This window comes from Salvelinus alpinus, chromosome 16 (assembly GCF_045679555.1).
Source record: "Salvelinus alpinus chromosome 16, SLU_Salpinus.1, whole genome shotgun sequence".
NCBI classification, from domain to species: domain Eukaryota; kingdom Metazoa; phylum Chordata; class Actinopteri; order Salmoniformes; family Salmonidae; genus Salvelinus; species Salvelinus alpinus.
This window is the reverse complement of record NC_092101.1, coordinates 6163516-6183169: the sequence shown is the minus strand read 5'-3', so window position 1 is coordinate 6183169 and position 19654 is coordinate 6163516. Positions and strand designations below refer to the sequence as shown.

Here is a 19654-nt window from a genome sequence, read left to right as displayed (position 1 = left end):
CCTCAATGCTGTAGAATTTTTTTGGTAACCTTCCCCTGATCTGTGCCTCGACACAATCCTGTCTCTGAGCTTTACGGACAATTCCTTCGACCTCATGGCTAGGTTTTTGCTCTGACATGTACTGTCAACTGTGGGATCTTATATAGAAAGGTGTGTGCTTTTCCAGATCATGTTCAATCAATTGAATTTACCACAGGTGGACTCCAAGTTGTAGAAACATCAAGGATGATCAATGGAAACAGGATGCACCTGAGCTCAATTTCGAGTCTCGTAGCAAAGGGTCTGAATACGTTTTTTTTCGCTTTGTCATTATGGGTTATTGTGTGTAGATTGATGATATGTTTATTTTTTAAATATACATTTTACAATAAGGCTGTCACGTAACAAATTGTGGAAAAAGTAAATTAGTCTGAATACTTTCCGAAGGCACTGTACATACATACACACATACAAACATACATATAGTGTTCTGTACTCTCAAGTCATTGACCCTATGATGGTCAAACATACAGGTTTATTTGATTTAGGCCTAGGTGAGATCAGATGTTGATCAAAGAAAGATACTGACAGGGATAGCTACGGTAATCCAGGGTCATGTTCAGTTGGCATGAGATACAGGCCTAGAAAACACACAGAAGGACGAGGGAATGACTCTTAAAATGGTTGGCAGTCCACCCATTACGGCATCATTGACTTGAATGGGGACGCCATTCTAGTTCTGTGACGATGCATCCTTTCAGTGTGTCTGCTGCATCCTCATCCTTGTTATCAGCAACAGTAAACTAACTAACACCTGTGGTCTGGGGCAGAGTTGACTTCTCTCTGAAAGAGCCACCGACAACCCCATAACCCGACAGGCTAGCCACCATTGTCATGAGCTAGATCTCACCCCTGCCAAACTTTCCTCTGTAACACTAGACACCACAAACAGTCAGGGTGTTGGAGGAACGATTGAACTTCTATTAATTCACTGTTCAATTCCAAGGATTGTTGTGGGAAACATTTGAAGACAAACTATAGGAGTCAATGAAACAGTCCTTGAAGCAGTCAATCGGGGATTGAAACATATTACTATAATTTGTAGGCTTATAAACATCAAAGTGGAAATGATGGAAGTAATCCTCAGCTCCAAATGACTATTAGCACGACATGGAGATTACAAGGCACTTCCTAAGATTGTCATGGTCAAATCTGCCGTCTTCATACTGTCAGATATTGGTTCCACTAGCCTATATTTGGCCCAATTGCTCCCGAGTCTGTAAGGTCTGCAAAACGCCGTTGGCTCATCTGGATAGGAGTTTGACCACTGTGTTGTGCTTCATCATCACTCTCTCAGCCTATACTTACAGATAGCGGTGTGTGTGTTTGTCTTCACAGCCAGATTAGATTCTGCACTGTAACCTGAGCAAAAGGGCCTGGAGCTAAACACCTCAGCCTAGCGATTTCCTGGTTTGACACACCCTCTTTTCCACCTAGTAGGCCTATAGACTCAGACTTTCATTCTTGTTCTTTTTGAAAGGGGCAAATTTAGGACAACACCGTCTTAGGCTATTACAATACTTGGGAAATAGGCTAGGCCTACTGTTCATAACTTGAACTTGTCTTAAAGGTTTTATGATAGGTCTAGTAGGAGGATTGTCCACTTGGTTTTCAACCTCGCATGGAGTGATTTTTATACCCCACACGGATAATTTATTTCTTAATAAGCTTAAACTTGATTCAACTTCTCATTCGATTTTTATATAGGCTATCGATATAGTCCCCTGGCTACCTTTCGTTTTTGAGGGTATTCCAAAAAGTTTTTGAGATGGAACTCCTTAAAATTCATTCATTGTTTGACCGAGAGAAAGCATACCATAGCCTATCGAATGGAGAGAGAAGGGAATATAGCCTACTTTTTAAAAACAGCTAGACAAGATAGTCGGAAAATTCCACCCAAAAACTATCTTTTGTTATTTGTTTCATTAGTCCATTGTTGATATAGTCCCAAACTGTTTTGCATGTCAGCAAACACGTCGTCAAGATCTATAACTTTCAAAATACAGAAATACAGCCGAAATGATGCATTTTCTATGATGACCAAAGTATGAAAAATGACTGTTGCTTCTACAGTGATAAAATTGGATCTTAAAGATACTGAGACCCTCCCATCCTTGGATTCAGGAGGCCGGATTATTAAGGGGATAGGGTGGCATCACCCTAACTGTCATTTTAATACACCAATGGTAACATGATATTCTCTTACTTAATTTAAATAAGTACTTCCTTTTAATTTTAACCAACATCGGAAAAGTTGTCTTTGCGGACGGGCGTGGTTTATATAGCTACTCGACTATAGGGTTCCAGCAATTATAAAAGTTTACGCTATTCATCTATGGCAAAGACACATACAGTGGGGAGAACAAGTATTTGATACACTGCCGATTTTGCAGGTTTTCCTACTTACAAAGCATGTAGAGGTCTGTAATTTTTATCATAGGTACACTTCAACTGTGAGAGACGGAATCTAAAACAAAAATCCAGAAAATCACATTGTATGATTTTTAAATAATTAATTTGCATTTTATTGCATGACATAAGTATTTGATCACCTACCAACCAGTAAGAATTCCGGCTCTCACAGACCTGTTAGTTTTTCTTTAAGAAGCCCTCCTGTTCTCCACTCATTACCTGTATTAACTGCACCTGTTTGAACTCGTTACCTGTATAAAAGACACCTGTCCACACACAATCAAACAGATTCCAACCTCTCCACAATGGCCAAGACCAGAGAGCTGTGTAAGGACATCAGGGATAAAATTGTAGACCTGCACAAGGCTGGGATGGGCTACAGGACAATAGGCAAGCAGCTTGGTGAGAAGGAAACAACTGTTGGCGCAATTATTAGAAAATGGAAGAAGTTCAAGATGACGGTCAATCACCCTCGGTCTGGGGCTCCATGCAAGATTTCACCTCGTGGGGCATCAATGATCATGAGGAAGGTGAGGGATCAGCCCAGAACTACACGGCAGGACCTGGTCAATGACCTGAAGAGAGCTGGGACCACAGTCTCAAAGAAAACCATTAGTAACACACTACGCCGTCATGGATTAAAATCCTGCAGCGCACGCAAGGTCCCCCTGCTTAAGCCAGTGCATGTCCAGGCCTGTCTGAAGTTTGCCAATGACCATCTGGATGATCCAGAGGAGGAATGGGAGAAGGTCATGTGGTCTGATGAGACAAAAATAGAGCTTTTTGGTCTAACTCCACTCGCCGTGTTTGGAGGAAGAAGAAGTATGAGTACAACCCCAAGAACACCATCCCAACCGTGAAGCATGGAGGTGGAAACATCATTCTTTGGGGATGCTTTTCTGCAAAGGGGACAGGACGACTGCACCGTATTGAGGGGAGGATGGATGGGGCCATGTATCGCGAGATCTTGGCCAACAACCTCCTTCCCTCAGTAAGAGCATTGAAGATGGGTCGTGGCTGGGTCTTCCAGCATGACAACGACACGAAGCACACAGCCATGGCAACTAAGGAGTGGCTCCGTAAGAAGCATCTCAAGGTCCTGGAGTGGCCTAGCCAGTCTCCAGACCTGAACCCAATAGAAAATCTTTGGAGGGAGCTGAAACTCCGTATTGCCCAGCGACAGCCCCGAAACCTGAAGGATCTGGAGAAGATCTGTAGGGAGGAGTGGGCCAAAATCCCTGCTGCAGTGTGTGCAAACCTAGTCAAGAACTACAGGAAACGTATGATCTCTGTAATTGCAAACAAAGGTTTCTGTACCAAATATTAAGTTCTGCTTTTCTGATGTATCAAATACTTATGTCATGCAATAAAATGCAAATTAATTACTTAAAAATCATACAATGTGATTTTCTGGATTTTTGTTTTAGATTACGTCTCTCATAGTTGAAGTGTACCTATGATAAAAATTACAGACCTCTACATGCTTTGTAAGTAGGAAAACCTGCAAAATCGGCAGTGTATCAAATACTTGTTCTCCCCACTGTATATGTCTCCCCTTTCATCCGTGTCTGACGTTAGCTAGTTACTGGCTAGCTAGGTCTACAGCCAGCATGGAACAAAGCGGGGGGGTTCATTCAAAACTGCTGCTGTGAACCGCATCACAAGAGCCAAACGGGAGATGTATAAAAAATGGACATCATTGATGTAATTTCCATGTTGCTTGACTTGCTTTGTGTATCACCATATTTGCTTGAGATGATTTTACTGAAACACTGCATCCAAGTTTCTTGACATAGGCGTTTCAAAGAACTGTCAAAGAACTGCGAACTCATGAATATAAGCTCCCCGCCCACTCAGCCGGTCTTTTCAAACTTCCTGGTAGTTAGAAATACTTTCTCAATTATTTAGCATTGCTATCCCCCAAAAATATGATGGGTGATATTTTAGTCACTCAAAAGGCTATTTTACATGGGAATTAGATTTAAAGGTCCCGAACGGTCAAACAAATAAAAATCAGCAATTTTTTGGGACTTGGGGTGGTCGCACCCGAGGCCCTCAAGCTAGCTCACCTTCTGCAGGGGATACAATCATTTTGACCCTTAGATTTTTTGTATTTATTTTTTATTACTTGTTAAACAAAATCTTTCTCTGAGCAATTGCATAAGTATAAAATAATATAAAAATAATAAAGTATACAATAGCATACAAATACAGTATTTGTATTTATTTTATAGTCTTTTTTGCTCTTCTTTATCAAGGGATCCAATAATTCCAGACCCCACAGTATGGTTTAGGCTATAATCTGACAGAGAGAAACAATATTTTATGATTCGACATTTTGCGCTGCTTTGGTGGAATTCTCTGCTCACCCTACATTCCTCTCTTGCATTCTGTATACAACATATTTATTGAAATAGGTTATAGCAAATAGGAATAGGCAAATTACTCGGAATGTCACTTGTGTGCTGCCCTGCTGTGCGAGATTTTATAGGCAGTCAAGTTAAAATAGGCTATCCATCGTCTGTCATATCACAATGTCTTCACCATCAACAATGGCTCTCAATCATCGTCGATAGATGATACTATCTTAATATCACCCAACCATAAAACAATGTACTCTAGTGTGTACACTGTATAGTACACTTAAACTAAGGAATCCTTTTACAATGTAACAGTGTGTAGCCTACTCAAACAGACTCTCTAAGACGTATTTTTAGGCTATATGTATTATTCAAGGCCTCTGTCCCAGCATGTGCCCTGGAAAGGAATAAAATAGTTGTTACTTTGGGGCAGGGATAAAAACATGGCATCTCTCTACATACACACCACTAAACCTGGATCCTGTCCACAATACCCACACACAAAGCCATACAACTGTAAAACAGCCCTACAGCCAGGACTCAAGACAGACAAGGGACATAGAATCCAATCCCCAACCGTTCAAAGGACAAGGCAATAATCGACTGTGTGGGCAAAACGTGGCCCTGTAAATAAAAAAATAAAAAAATGATCTGACACGATTGGATAGGTGAAAGCATGGGTTGCATCATACAGTATATCAATCCATCAATCCATCCATGTCAGACAGGATATTGCTTCAAGGAACAGAAGTAATAAAGGTGTTAAACAGAGCCCAAGTAATGACAACAACCAGAGCTCAGAACTCACATGTAAGCAGACGTCAAACCCATGCTTCTTTAGCCTGATCCCAGATCCAATTGGGCTGTCTTGACAACTGAACCATGAGTGACAAGGAGTTGGCAAGAGAGCACAAACAGATCTGGGACCAGGCTATTGCTTTGTAGTCAGAAGGTAAACCGTGGGAGACATACTTTAGAATGAGAAAACCACATGAATGTACAGCATGACAATGGAATCCCTAATCACTCTGGTTATGCAGGGAGAAGAGGAGGGAGTTGGCGGGGGGGGGGGGGGTCAATGGAAACCAAATAGCAAATGAAAATCAATTATTACATACGGAGGACCTCCACGCGCAAAAGCTGCGTCCATCGGGAAAAGGTTCAACCTCTGTCACCTCCTAAAAGAGTAACACCAGAAGACTGAGAAAGGGCTGAGAAACTGAGAAAGAGGAGACAGTTGAACACACACACAACAGAGAGCATGACCATGGCACAGAGCCATATGAAGCTAAAAATAAACATGTTTTGCCCCCTTCTTTCAGCGGACTCACCAGATACCACACATAGTGGAATCTGCTGAAGATCTTCATCTTCATGTCTGTGACAGCAGGTCAGTGTGTGTGTCGGTGTCCCAGTCACCTTGACAATGGCTAGCTAGTGGAAGCTACCTCTGCCTGTCCTCCCGCAGCATCTCAAGTGACAGCCCTGTCACACTCGGACTAGCTCCCTCTCTCCAAAACAAGCCTCCCTCCTTACCCTGTGTGTGTCTGTCCGTCCCTCATCAACACTCGTCATTGCTGCTGGCTGAGTTTGGCACCTCCCCCTTCCGCTGAGGCCGCAGCGGCATGCGAACTCATTGGGATGCGAGTGTGTGTGTGTGTGTGTGTGTGTGCAGGTCGATGCTGGCTTGCGCAATGGGTTTAGAATAACCAACCGAACCCCATGCAGATTAGCTCCAGCATGAAACATTTATACAGCCTCTATTTGAGAGCCATGTACTCTACTTCTCCCATTGTGTGAGTATGTATATAGACTCATGTTTTCTCCTGCAGCATACACAAACCACAAAACCAAAATGAACCCTTTCCAGTTCACAATCCACTGCCTCCTCCTCTGAGAAGCAGAAAAGCTAATACTTTGAGCTAAACTTAGAGCCCCCCTCTGTCCAAAAGGGGACAATCTGTAACACGATGGAGACCTCTAGAAATGTATTAATAATTCACACAGGCAGATATAAGGCATACTAAGCACACTCTAAAAACCGCAGTCATGAGGAAATGAAATGCACATGAGTCTAGGCGAATATTTCAACTGAGCAATTAGCTAGTATGTTATAGATTCAGCCTATCCCGGCTAGCACAACACATTTTCGTAATGTTCTGCAACGTTGCAATTAGACCGATATCAGCCTTGCCTCTCACATTCCCTTTGCAGTAAGGCATAAAGACTAGACTGTCGCAATATGCTGTATCATAAACACATTAGGTGAATGAATGACTGGTATATAACACAGCCGACATGCATGGATTTCAACAGACACGCGCATACCTGTGACGAGGACTAAGTGGTCTTAACCCGGTCAAGTCATGTATGTGTCAATAATATATCATGATGACTTCAGACAATCAACATGCAGAAAGAACCGAAATAGCACAGAAATACACAGAGGAAAAAAGGCTTACCTGCAGAGCAGCCTGGGGAACAGTGGAGAGAGGTGGAAGAAAAAGAGGAGAGGTTAGAACTGCTGATACATACTGGCAGAAAGAGAGAGGGAGGGAGCGAAACAACATAAAAATAGCATCTAGTAAAAGGGAGGGGGTTGAACAGGGAGGGCGCTGGGATGCAAGACGCACAAGGATGAGCGTAAATTTGCACGGGCCACGAATGAGAGGGCTCCCTGGCTGGAAGTGCTGCTCATGCTGGAGAGCAAGCTGCTGCTCGCCATGTTCCGCTCACACACACAGACAGACATGCACACACAGACACAACAAATGGAGCTGGAAAGAGATTTACATACAGACACAGACTGACAGACATACTAAGAGGCCAGACAGGCAAACAAACTTGGAAGTAGATACATACACAGACATTCACACACAACAAATCCCAACAAACTCACTCATGCACAAAAACAGGTTCCAGTGAAACTTATCCATTGTGTTCCTTTTTTAAACAATTTTTTTTTTTTTTTTAGATATATGCATTCGAAATGTATTCAGACGCCTTGACTTTATCCACATTTTGTTACGTTACAGCCCTTTTCTAAAATATTTTTTTTTATCATCAATCTACACACAATACCCCATAATGGCAAACCAAAAACTGTTTTTTAGAAATGTTTGCAAATGTATTAAAAATAAAAAACTGAAATACCTTATTTACATAAGTATCAGACCCTTTGCAATGAGACTCGAAATTAAGCTCAGGTGCATCCTTTTTCCATTGATCACCCTTGAGAATTTTCTACAACTTGGAGTCCACGGTCTCTATAAGGTCCCACAGTTGACAGTGCATGTCAGAGCAAAAACCATGCCATGAGGTGGAAGGAATCGTCCGTAGAGCACAGAGACGACAGGACTGTGTCAAGGCACAGGTACAAAAAAATTCTGCAGCATTGAAGGTCCCCGAGAACACATTCTTAAATGGAAGACGTTTAGAACCACCAAGACTCGTCCTAGAGCTGGCTGCCTGGCCAAACTGAGCAATTGGGGGAGAAGGGCCTTGGTCAGACAGGTGACCAAGAACCAGATGTTCACTCTGGCAGAGTTCCTCAGTGGAGATGGGAGAACCTCCCAGAAGGACAACCATCTCTGTAGCACTCCACCAATCAAGCTTTTATGGTAGAGTGGCCAGACGGAAGCCACTCCTCAGTAAGAGGTACATGACAGCCCTCTTGGAGTTTGCTTAAAGGCACCTAAAATACGTTCTGACCATGAGAAACAAGATTCTCTGGTCTGATGAAAGCAAGATTTAACTCTTTGGCCTGAAAGCCAAGCGTCACATCTGGAGGAAACCTGGCACCATCCCTACGGTGAAGCACAGTGGTGGCAGAATCGTGCTGTGGGGTTTTCTTCAGCGGCAGGGACTGGGAGACTAGTCAGGATTGAGGGAACGATGAACGGAGAAAAGTACAGAGAGATACTTGATAAAAACCTGCTCCAGAGCCAACAGGACAACGACCCTAAGCACACAGCCAAAACAACGCATGAGTGGCTTTGGGACAAGTCTCTGAATGTCCTTGAGTGGCCCAGCCAGAGCCCGGACTTGAGTGGCCCAGCCAGAGAGACTTGAAAATATGTGTGCAGTGTCGCTCCCCATACATCCTGACAGAGCTCATTATGGGGTATTGTGTCTAGATTGATGAGAAGAAAAAACGATTTAATCAATTTTAGAAAAAGGCTGTAACGTAACAAAATGTGGAAAAAGTCAAGGGGTCTGAATACTTTCCGAAAGCACTGTATACAGTACCAATCAAAGGTTTGGACACACCTACTCACTCAAGGGTTTCTTACTTTTTTACATCGTAGAATAATAGTGAAGACATCAAAACTATGAAATAACACATATAGAATCATGTAGTAACAAAATAAGTGTTAAACAAATCAAGTAGCCACCATTTGCCTTGTTGAAAGATTTGCACACTCTTGGCATTTTCTCAACCAGCTTCACCTGGAATGCTTTTCCAACTGTCTTGAAGGAGTTCCCACATATGCTGAGCACTTGTTGGATGTTTTTCCTTGACTCTGCGGTTCAAATCATCCCAATTTGGTTGAGTGACTACCTCATGAAGCTGGTTGCGAGAATGCCAAGATTGTGCAAAGCTGTCATCAAGGCAAAGGGTGGCTACTTTGAAGGATCCCAAAAAGAATCTGGCACACACACACAACTATATACTCTACTGTAAGTCGCTCTGGATAAGAGCGTCTGCTCTTGGCCGGTAGGGATATCCTTGTCTCAGTATGTAAAAATGTATGCACTCTACTGTAAGTCGCTCTGGATAAGAGCGTCTGCTAAATGACTAAAATGTAAATGTAAATATACAACTATATATACAGTTTATATAAAAAATGTGGACAGCCCTTCAAATTAGTGGATGTGTCTATTTCAGCCACACCCGTTGCTAAGGTGTATAAAATATAGTACACCGCCATGCAATCACCATAGACAAAACATTGGCAGTAGAATGGCCTTACTGAAGAGCTCAGTGACTTTCAACATGGCACCATCATAGGATGCCACCTTAACAAAAAGTCAGTTTGTAAAAAGTCTGCCCTGATACAGCTTCTCCGGTCAACTGTAAGTGATGGTATTGTGAAGTGGAAACGTCTAGGAGCAACAACTGCTCAGCCGCAAAGAGGTAGGCCACACAAACTCACAGAACGGGTCAGCCGAGTTCTGAAGCACTTGGCGAGTAAAAATCGTCTGTCCTCGGGTACAAGACTCACTACCGAGTTTCAAAATGCCTCTGGAAGCAACGTCAGCACAATAACTGTTCGTCAGGAGCTTTATGAAATGGGTTTCCATGGCCAAGCAGCCCCACACAAGCCTAAGATTACCATGCGCAATGCCAAGCGTCTGGAGTGGTGTAAAGCTCGCCGCCATTGAACTTTGGAGCAGTGGAAACAAGTTCTCTGGAGTGATAAATTATGCTTCACCATCTGGCAGTCTGACGGACGTATCTGGGCTTTGCGGATGCCAGGAAAACGCTACCTGCCCCAATGCATAGTGCCAACTGTAAAGTTTGGCGGAGGATAAATATCGGTTTGGGCTAGGCCCCTTAGTTCAAGTGAAGGGAAATATTAAATGCTACGGCATACAATGACATGCTAAACGATTCTGTGCTTCTAACTTTGTGGCAACAGTTTGGGGAAGACCCTTTCCTGTTTCAGCATGACAATGCCCTTGTGCACAAAGCGATGTCCATACAGAAATGGTTTGTCGAGATCGATGTGGAAGAACTTGACTGGCCTGCACAGAGCCTTGACCTCAACCCCAACGAACTCCTTTGGGATGAATTAGAACGCCAACTGCGAGCCAGGCCGAATCGCCCAACATCAGTGCCTGACCTCACTAATGCTCTTGTGGATAAATGGAAGCAATGTTCAAACATTTAGTGGAAAGCCTTCCCATAAGAATGAAGGCTGTTATAGCAGTAAAGAGAGCCCAACTCCATATTAATGCCCATGAATTTGGAATTAGATGTTCGATGAGCAGGTGTCCACGGAGAGCATAGCCTGAAGGTAAGGAGGGGCAGTTCCCCTTGCTGCTCCGTAGGTAAACAGGGTCTTGAAGATGATGCAAGTTTCAAATGGAAGCCAGTGGAGTGTGCGGAGGAGCGAGGTGACATGGGTTGAACACCAGGCGGGCTGCGGCGTTCTGGCTAAGTTGCAGGGGTTTGGTGGCACAAGCGGGGAGCCCAGACAACAGAGAGTTGCAGTAGTTTAGATGGGAGACGACAAGTGCCTGGATTAGGACCTTCGCCACTTCCTGTGTGAGGAAAGGTTGTACTCTACATAGATGTTGTAGAGCATGAACCCGCAGGAGCGAAGTCATTGCTTTGATGTTTGCAGAGAACGACAGGCTGTTATCCAGGGTCATGCCAAGGTTCTTTGCACTCTGAGAGGAGGACACAGTGGATTTGTCAACCGTGCGTGATGGAGAGGTCTTGCCAGTGATGGAGAAATCATGCCAATTGCACGATCCATCAAAACTTGAGACATCTGTGGCATTGTGTTGCGTGACAAAACTGCACATTTTCGAGTGGCCTTTTAATGTCCCCGGCAAGTTGGAAGTCATTTTGCAGGGCTCTGGCAGTGCTCCTCCTTGCACAAAGGCGGAGGTAGCGGTCCTGCTGCTGGGTTGTTGCCCTCCTACGGCCTCCTCCACGTCTCCTGATGTACTGGCCTGTCTCCTGGTAGCGCCTCCATGCTCTGGACACTACGCTGACAGACACAGCAAACCTTCTTGCCACAGCTCGCATTGATGTGCCATCCTGGATGAGCTGCACTACCTGAGCCACTTGTGTGGGTTGTAGACTCCGTCTCATGCTACCACTAGAGTGAAAGCACCGCCAGCATTCAAAAGTGACCAAAACATCAGCCAGGAAGCATAGGAACTGAGAAGTGGTCTGTGGTCACCACCTGCAGAACCACTCCTTTATTGGGGGTGTCTTGCTAATTGCCTATAATTTCCACCTTTTGTCTATTCCATTTGCACAACAGCATGTGACATTTATTGTCAATCAGTGTTGCTTCCTAAGTGGACAGTTTGATTTCACAGAAGTGTGATTGACTTGGAGTTACATTGTGTTGTTTAAGTGTTCCCTTTATTTTTTTGAGCAGTGTATATATATATTTAATTTCCCCCCCCCCTCATATTTATTCTGTTGGGAAGAGAATAGGATGTTAAGCAGAAAAATGATAGACTAAAAAGAGTTCCAAAATGAACACTGCCCGGGAGGAAGAGCAGCTGTGTATTGTGTATCACTGCCCCTACTCGGATGGTATAGCGCCGTCCCAACCTTCGCTCTCTCTCCCCCGCTACTCTCTCCTCTTCCATCCTATCATCTCTTCCCTCTGCTCAAACCTTCTCCAACCTATCTCCTGATTCTGCCTCCTCAACCCTCCTCTCCTCCCTTTCTGCATCCTTTGACTCTCTATGTCCCCTATCCTCCAGGCCGGCTCGGTCCTCCCCTCCTGCTCCGTGGCTCGACGACTCATTGCGAGCTCACAGAACAGGGCTCCGGGCAGCCGAGCGGAAATGGAGGAAAACTCGCCTCCCTGCGGACCTGGCATCCTTTCACTCCCTCCTCTCTACATTCTCCTCTTCTGTCTCTGCTGCTAAAGCCAATTTCTACCACTCTAAATTCCAAGCATCTGCCTCTAACCCTAGGAAGCTCTTTGCCACCTTCTCCTCCCTCCTGAATCCTCCTCCCCCTCCTCCCCCCTCCTCCCTCTCTGCTGATGACTTCGTCAACCATTTTGAAAAGAAGGTCGACGACATCCGATCCTCGTTTGCTAAGTCAAACGACACCGCTGGTTCTGCTCACACTGCCCTACCCTGTGCTTTGTCCTCTTTCTCCCCTCTCTCTCCAGATGAAATCTCGCGTCTTGTGACGGCCGGCCGCCCAACAACCTGCCCGCTTGACCCTATCCCCTCCTCTCTTCTCCAGACCATTTCCGGAGACCTTCTCCCTTACCTCACCTCGCTCATCAACTCATCCTTGACCGCTGGCTACGTCCCTTCCGTCTTCAAGAGAGCGAGAGTTGCACCCCTTCTGAAAAAACCTACACTCGATCCCTCCGATGTCAACAACTACAGACCAGTATCCCTTCTTTCTTTTCTCTCCAAAACTCTTGAACGTGCCGTCCTTGGCCAGCTCTCCTGCTATCTCTCTCAGAATGACCTTCTTGATCCAAATCAGTCAGGTTTCAAGACTAGTCATTCAACTGAGACTGCTCTTCTCTGTGTCACGGAGGCGCTCCGCACTGCTAAAGCTAACTCTCTCTCCTCTGCTCTCATCCTTCTAGACCTATCGGCTGCCTTTGATACTGTGAACCATCAGATCCTCCTCTCCACCCTCTCCGAGCTGGGCATCTCCGGCGCGGCCCACGCTTGGATTGCGTCCTACCTGACAGGTCGCTCCTACCAGGTGGCGTGGCGAGAATCTGTCTCCGCACCACGTGCTCTCACCACTGGTGTCCCCCAGGGCTCTGTTCTAGGCCCTCTCCTATTCTCGCTATACACCAAGTCACTTGGCTCTGTCATATCCTCACATGGTCTCTCCTATCATTGCTATGCAGACGACACACAATTAATCTTCTCCTTTCCCCCCTCTGATAACCAGGTGGTGAATCGCATCTCTGCATGTCTGGCAGACATATCAGTGTGGATGACGGATCACCACCTCAAGCTGAACCTCGGCAAGACGGAGCTGCTCTTCCTCCCGGGGAAGGACTGCCCGTTCCATGATCTCGCCATCACGGTTGACAACTCCATTGTGTCCTCCTCCCAGAGTGCTAAGAACCTTGGCGTGATCCTGGACAACACCCTGTCGTTCTCAACTAACATCAAGGCGGTGACCCGTTCCTGTAGGTTCATGCTCTACAACATTCGCAGAGTACGACCCTGCCTCACGCAGGAAGCGGCGCAGGTCCTAATCCAGGCACTTGTCATCTCCCGTCTGGATTACTGCAACTCGCTGTTGGCTGGGCTCCCTGCCTGTGCCATTAAACCCCTACAACTCATCCAGAACGCCGCAGCCCGTCTGGTGTTCAACTTTCCCAAGTTCTCTCACGTCACCCCGCTCCTCCGCTCTCTCCACTGGCTTCCAGTTGAAGCTCGCATCCGCTACAAGACCATGGTGCTTGCCTACGGAGCTGTGAGGGGAACGGCACCTCCGTACCTTCAGGCTCTGATCAGGCCCTACACCCAAACAAGGGCACTGCGTTCATCCACCTCTGGCCTGCTCGCCTCCCTACCTCTGAGGAAGTACAGTTCCCGCTCAGCCCAGTCAAAACTGTTCGCTGCTCTGGCACCCCAATGGTGGAACAAACTCCCTCACGACGCCAGGTCAGCGGAGTCAATCACCACCTTCCGGAGACACCTGAAACCCCACCTCTTTAAGGAATACCTAGGATAGGATAAAGTAATCCTTTTAACCCCCCCCCCTTAAAAGAGTTAGATGCACTATTGTAAAGTGGTTGTTCCACTGGATATCATAAGGTGAATGCACCAATTTGTAAGTCGCTCTGGATAAGAGTGTCTGCTAAATGACTTAAATGTAAATGTAAATGTATTGTCGAGGTTGACCTTGAACTGGTGGGCCGACATCCAAGCTGAGAAGTTTGCCAGGGTGTAAAGAGAAAAAAGGAGTGGGCCTAGAACCGAACCCTGGGGGACAGCAGTAGTGAGAGCACGTGGTGCAGACACAGATCCTCTTCACGCCACCTGGTAGGAGCGACTTGCCAGGTATGATGCAATCCAGGATTGTGCAGAACCTGAGACACCCAACCCTGAGAGAATGGAGAGGAGGATCTGATGGTTCACGATGTCGAATGGAGCAGTTAGATTTAGTCGCAGAGGAGAGAGAGTTCGCTTTGGCAGAGCGGAGAGCCTCCGTGACACAGAAGAGAGCGGTCTCAGTTGAGTGAGTCGCCTTGAAGCCTGACTGGTTAGGGTCAAGAAGATCATTCTGAGCGAGACAATGAGAGAGTTGGTCGGAGACAACAGGCTCAAGTGTTTAGGAAAGAAAAGAAAGAAGGGATACCGGTCTGTAGTTTTTGATGTCAGGGATGAGTTGAGGGAAATGAAGAATGGGCAAAGGTCTCCAGAGATGGTGTGGGGAAGGGAGGAGGGGATGGGGTCAAGTGGGCAGGTTGTCGAGCGGCCAGACATCACTAGTCACAGGATATCATCTAGAAAGAGAGAGGGGAGAAAGAGGTCAAGGCGTAGGGTAGTTCTGTGTGAGTGGGATCAGTGGGCTCAGTAGCCTGAGAGAATGAGAAACGGATATTGTTAACCTTTTTTCCAAAGTGGTTGACAAAGTCGTCCACAGAGCGGGAGGAGGGAGAAGGAAGTGGAAAAAAGCTTGAAATTTAGAGTGATAGAAAGTGGCATTAGAAGCCGATACAGAGGAAGAGAAGGTACAGAAGGGGGAGTGGAAGGATGATAGGTCCTTCAGAAGTTTAGTTATCCTCCATTTCCACCCAGCCCTGTTCTGTAAGCACACAGTGAGTCACTCAGCCACTGGAGCAAGAGGGGAAGGTCGAGCCGGCTGGGAGAAAAGGGGACAGTGGGAGTCGAAGGATGCGGAAAGGGAGAAGAGTACTGTCGAAGAGGCAGAGTCAGGAGACAGGAGGGAGAAGGATTAAGCCAAAGGAAAAGAGGATAGGATAGAAGAGGAGACAGTAGTGGGAGAGAGAGAGCAAAGATTGCGGCGGCGCATGACCATCTAGGTAGGAGCCGAGTGGGGAGGGTTGGAGGAGTAGTGTTCCGAGACATGGAGGGGGGTTGCAGAGAGGTTAGAAGGGAAACAGCCTCTTGTGAAGATGAGGTTAAGCGTATTGCCTGCCTTGTGAGTGGAAGGGGACTGGGAAAGGGGTCAAAAGAGTAAAGGGCAGGGTTCATACACATTTTGACAGATGGAATTTCATGGCTTTTCCATGATTTTTCCATCACTTTTACCCCCCCCCAAAGTAGAACACCTGTTAGGCAACAGTATAAAACCCGTGGTCTACCCTCAGTCTGGAGAGGTACTGGGTGTGCAGGCTTTTGATCAAGCTCTGCACAAACACAGGGCCAGTTTATCAAGGTCCGGTTGAGCAGCTAATTTCTAAAATTAGGTTTGTTAGAGGGGCACTGGAATAAAAGCCTGCACACCCATTAGCTCTCCTGGAGGATGGTTAACCACCCTTGATGTACAACAATGCAACATTACAACCAAATACGTTTTATGCTTTTTGAAATAATTCACTCATTTAATATATCAAAGATCAAATGGCTATTCAGCTGAAGCAAGCCCACACTCGCAAGTGTCGGTGGAAAGTTTTTGGGTCATGACGAAAACATTTAACTACAAGATATGTTTTGAATTGGCTACCTATTTATTAGTCTGTTCTCTATCATATTGTCCGACTGCCTCTCTCTCCTTGAGCAACGGCCCACTCGTCTCGGCCCACACATGCATGCAGGTGATACTCGCTAACACAGACACGCTAAAGTGTCATTCCGATTCTGGCTGATATTTTTATTTGATTCATAAAATATTTAAAAACAGTACCTAAATAAATTACATGAACTGAAATTATTTAATTTTCATTGACTTTTCCAAAACCTTTCTGATTTTATAATTTTCCAAGACTTTTCCAGGCCTGGAAAACACCATTTCAAAATTCCATTACTTTTCCAGGATTTTCATGAAACCCTGAAAGGAGTGGAAAGAAAGAGTTGGAAAGAAATTAATTGCAGTCAGGCGTCGGGAGTTTAAAGTCGCCCAGTACGATGACTGGTGAGCCATCGTCGGGAAATTAGCTTATCGAGAACTCTCCAAGGACACCTGGTGGCAATAGACGAAAACAATGTTAAGCTTGAGTGGACAAGTAACAGTGACCAGATGGAATTCAAATGAGGAGATACTGGTGAGAGAGAGGGAAAAGAAAAAATCTCCAATTAGGAGAAGTTAGTAGCCCAGTGCCACCACGACCAGACGCTATCGGATTATGAGAGAACACAGTCAGATGACGAGAGAGCAGCTGGAGTAGCAGTGTTTTCTGGGGTAATCCATGACTCCATCAGGGCCAAAGAGTGTAGGGACTTAAGGGCAGCCTTATTGACCACAAATCGGCAGTTCTAAAAGCTGCCAGAGACTAGGAATTCCACATGGGTTGCAGCCACGGGCTGGGGAGCATCTATTAAATCTACAGGGAGAGTAGCGAACAGGGATAGATGGTGAAACGTATCCCTGTCGTTTGGTAAGTGAGCCCCGAAGCGTCCGACCCACTTGAATAAAGCATGGTGTGTGTCGGTGACTTATTAGGGTGCCATTTAGGACATAGCCTGTGAGATCCCATTATCAACGCCTGCCCAATGACTCCTCTACAGTTCTAGTGTTCCACAACACATTAGTAAGTTGCAGTTCTGTGTTTCATAGCGCTAAATAAACCATTAATAGTCATCATTAATTAAATAATGAATTTACCATTCATACTGTTTGCATAGAAATAGAATGATAAATATAATGATAGTGTGTGTATTAGAGTGAGTAGATAGGTACAGAAGTGAAGGGGGTGACAAAATACAATGACAAAATACCTCATAGATAGTCGTTAATAATTACTTTTTTTCATTACAATACATGCTGTACTCAAAGAAGTAGAATGACAGATCCTCCATTTATATGACTGCATGCATTAGAGTGAAGAAGGGCAGAAGTGGATTAGTAACTGGGGGTATATTGGTGAGGCTTTCTGAAAATCCCAGTTTCAGGGCTGATCCTTTCATAGAATGGGTTAGAGTGCGATAAGAAAGGCTTTATGGCTGAGGGAAAAGGATCGACCTCAGTCAAATCACTGTTTTAAACCAGAGCTCCCCAAGGCTAGAGACAGGGAGGGTGTGTGTGTGCACGCTCAAGGTTAGCTAGAGCAGGGTTTCCCAAACTCTATCCTGCCAGTGCCAAAGGACATCCAGCCAACTTGGGAAGCATTGGAGTCAACATGGGCCAGCATCCCTTGTGGAACGCTTGACACCTTTCGGAGTCCTTGCCCCGATAAATTGAGGCTGTTCTGAGGGCAAAAGTGGGGGTGCAACTCAAGATTTGGATGGTGTTCTTAATGTTTTGTACACTCAGTGTATAGCGCAAGTGTGCCAAAAAAGGTGAGTCACGTTTCTGTGTGTGTGTATGTGTGTGTGTGTGTGTGTGTGTGTGTGTGTGTGTGTGTGTGTGTGTGTGTGTGTGTGTGTGTGTGTGTGTGTGTGTGTGTGTGTGTGTTACCTTCTGTTGAATGGTGGAGTGTTTCTGCTCCATGGCCCTCTTCTCTTTGGCTGCATCCACCACCAGCTGGTCCAGCTGAAACACACAGAGCACAGGTTAGGATTGTTTGAAACCATCAAGTGTGTGCGTGCCATATTTCTAAGCAGGTTGCAATAGTCTAAAGAATATGACCGTTCCTTATTGGACAAGTTCAGGTAGTCCCTCCCTATTTCAGTCAGATATCTGAACGTTTTGTGCCTAATGAACACGATCCCGGTCTGTTCCCCACAATCCCCAGTAGGCCCCATATCCTCTCTAGCTACAGTAAAAGGGTTCAAGGCTAGTTTGTACGGGTTTTTGTGTCTGTAGTTGCTAATTAACTTTCAGTTTCCCCTAGAAATAGAGTTCATATGCAAAATACTTGGTTATCTGAAGTGGCTTCCTCTACTCATCTGCTGTCCTTAATTTAGCACTGTTCTGAAAACACTGCATGAAAGCAATATTGCAGTCCGTAGTCTGTATGCTCTCTTTCAAACTTGGACCATAAAGGTGTCCCTTGGATAAAGAACTGCTCCACTACGAGATGAGCTCTCCTCCTTCAGATGGAGGAACTTGAAGACTGTTTGACTAGGTCGTTGGATGACCCCAGAGTTTGTTTCCTACATCAGTGTAATTCTAGTCTCCGCGTCGGGAGGGTTCTCGGCCACAAACAGCCTAAATCAGCATCTATGATAACTCATCTCAAGCAAACGCTATCTGGTAACAAAGATCATTTGGCGAGAAAGGAACCAGGACGCAGCAAATGTGTGTCTAACGGAACTCCTGTATCATCACAACCTACAGAAACGATCTAACCTAAGGGAACTATGGGACATTACACTTTATTTTACAGTTCTGTTTTAGTCTTGGTATGAACTAAGAAACAACCTATTACTTACAGTAGGTTTAGAGTTTCAATGAACCCCAAAGAATCAAAAAGTAGGTAGTCGATTTGTAATAACCATTTTTCATGCAATGTCTAAGTAAATACCAGGGCTGTAAATTAAAGCATAAACAACCTCACTGATATAACTTATTAAACAACATGTTTATAAATGAATGAATACACTGAGGAGGATTAGCTAACACTCCACAGAATCTATACTCCAATAAACCCAGTACTAAGTAACGTTATGAAAAAGACATACATTAATGTCATCAGAGGCAATCTGGGGGGCTTTATTGAAACAAAGAGCACAATTACAGCACAGATTCGCCACAAGTGCAGCATAGCATAGGCCTAATTTCATAATTCATACAAGACAAGCCGATACTATGGAATAAATTATTCTAAGGAGCCTAAATCAGGATCCAACTCCACTCACACTAAACCTGGGCGACAGGAAGCCTAGCGGTTAAGAGTGTTGGGCCAGTAAACGAAAGGTCACTGGTTCGAATCTGCTGTTCCGCCCTTGAGCAAGGCAGTTAACCCCCAACAACAACCGCTCCCTGGGCACCGATGATGTGCACATCGATTAAGACAGCCCCCCGTACCTCTCTGATTCAGAGGGTTGGGTTAAATGCGGAACACACATTTCGGTTGAATGCGTTCAGT

General features: G+C 45.2%; 1 protein-coding gene across 3 annotated transcripts in view; it reads right to left on the bottom strand.

The window, feature by feature from the left end:
• LOC139540689 (arf-GAP with coiled-coil, ANK repeat and PH domain-containing protein 2-like) overlaps nt 1-19654 on the bottom strand; it is a 120471-nt gene that overhangs the window by 26001 nt on the left and 74816 nt on the right. For all 3 annotated transcript variants that reach the window (XR_011668254.1, XM_071344553.1, XM_071344554.1), the window contains exon 9: nt 18082-18156. Coding sequence is in view for 2 of the 3 variants with exons in the window: in XM_071344553.1 (XP_071200654.1) it covers nt 18082-18156 (75 nt within the window). In the remaining variant the exon portion in view is untranslated. The remainder of the gene's footprint in view (nt 1-18081; nt 18157-19654) is intronic.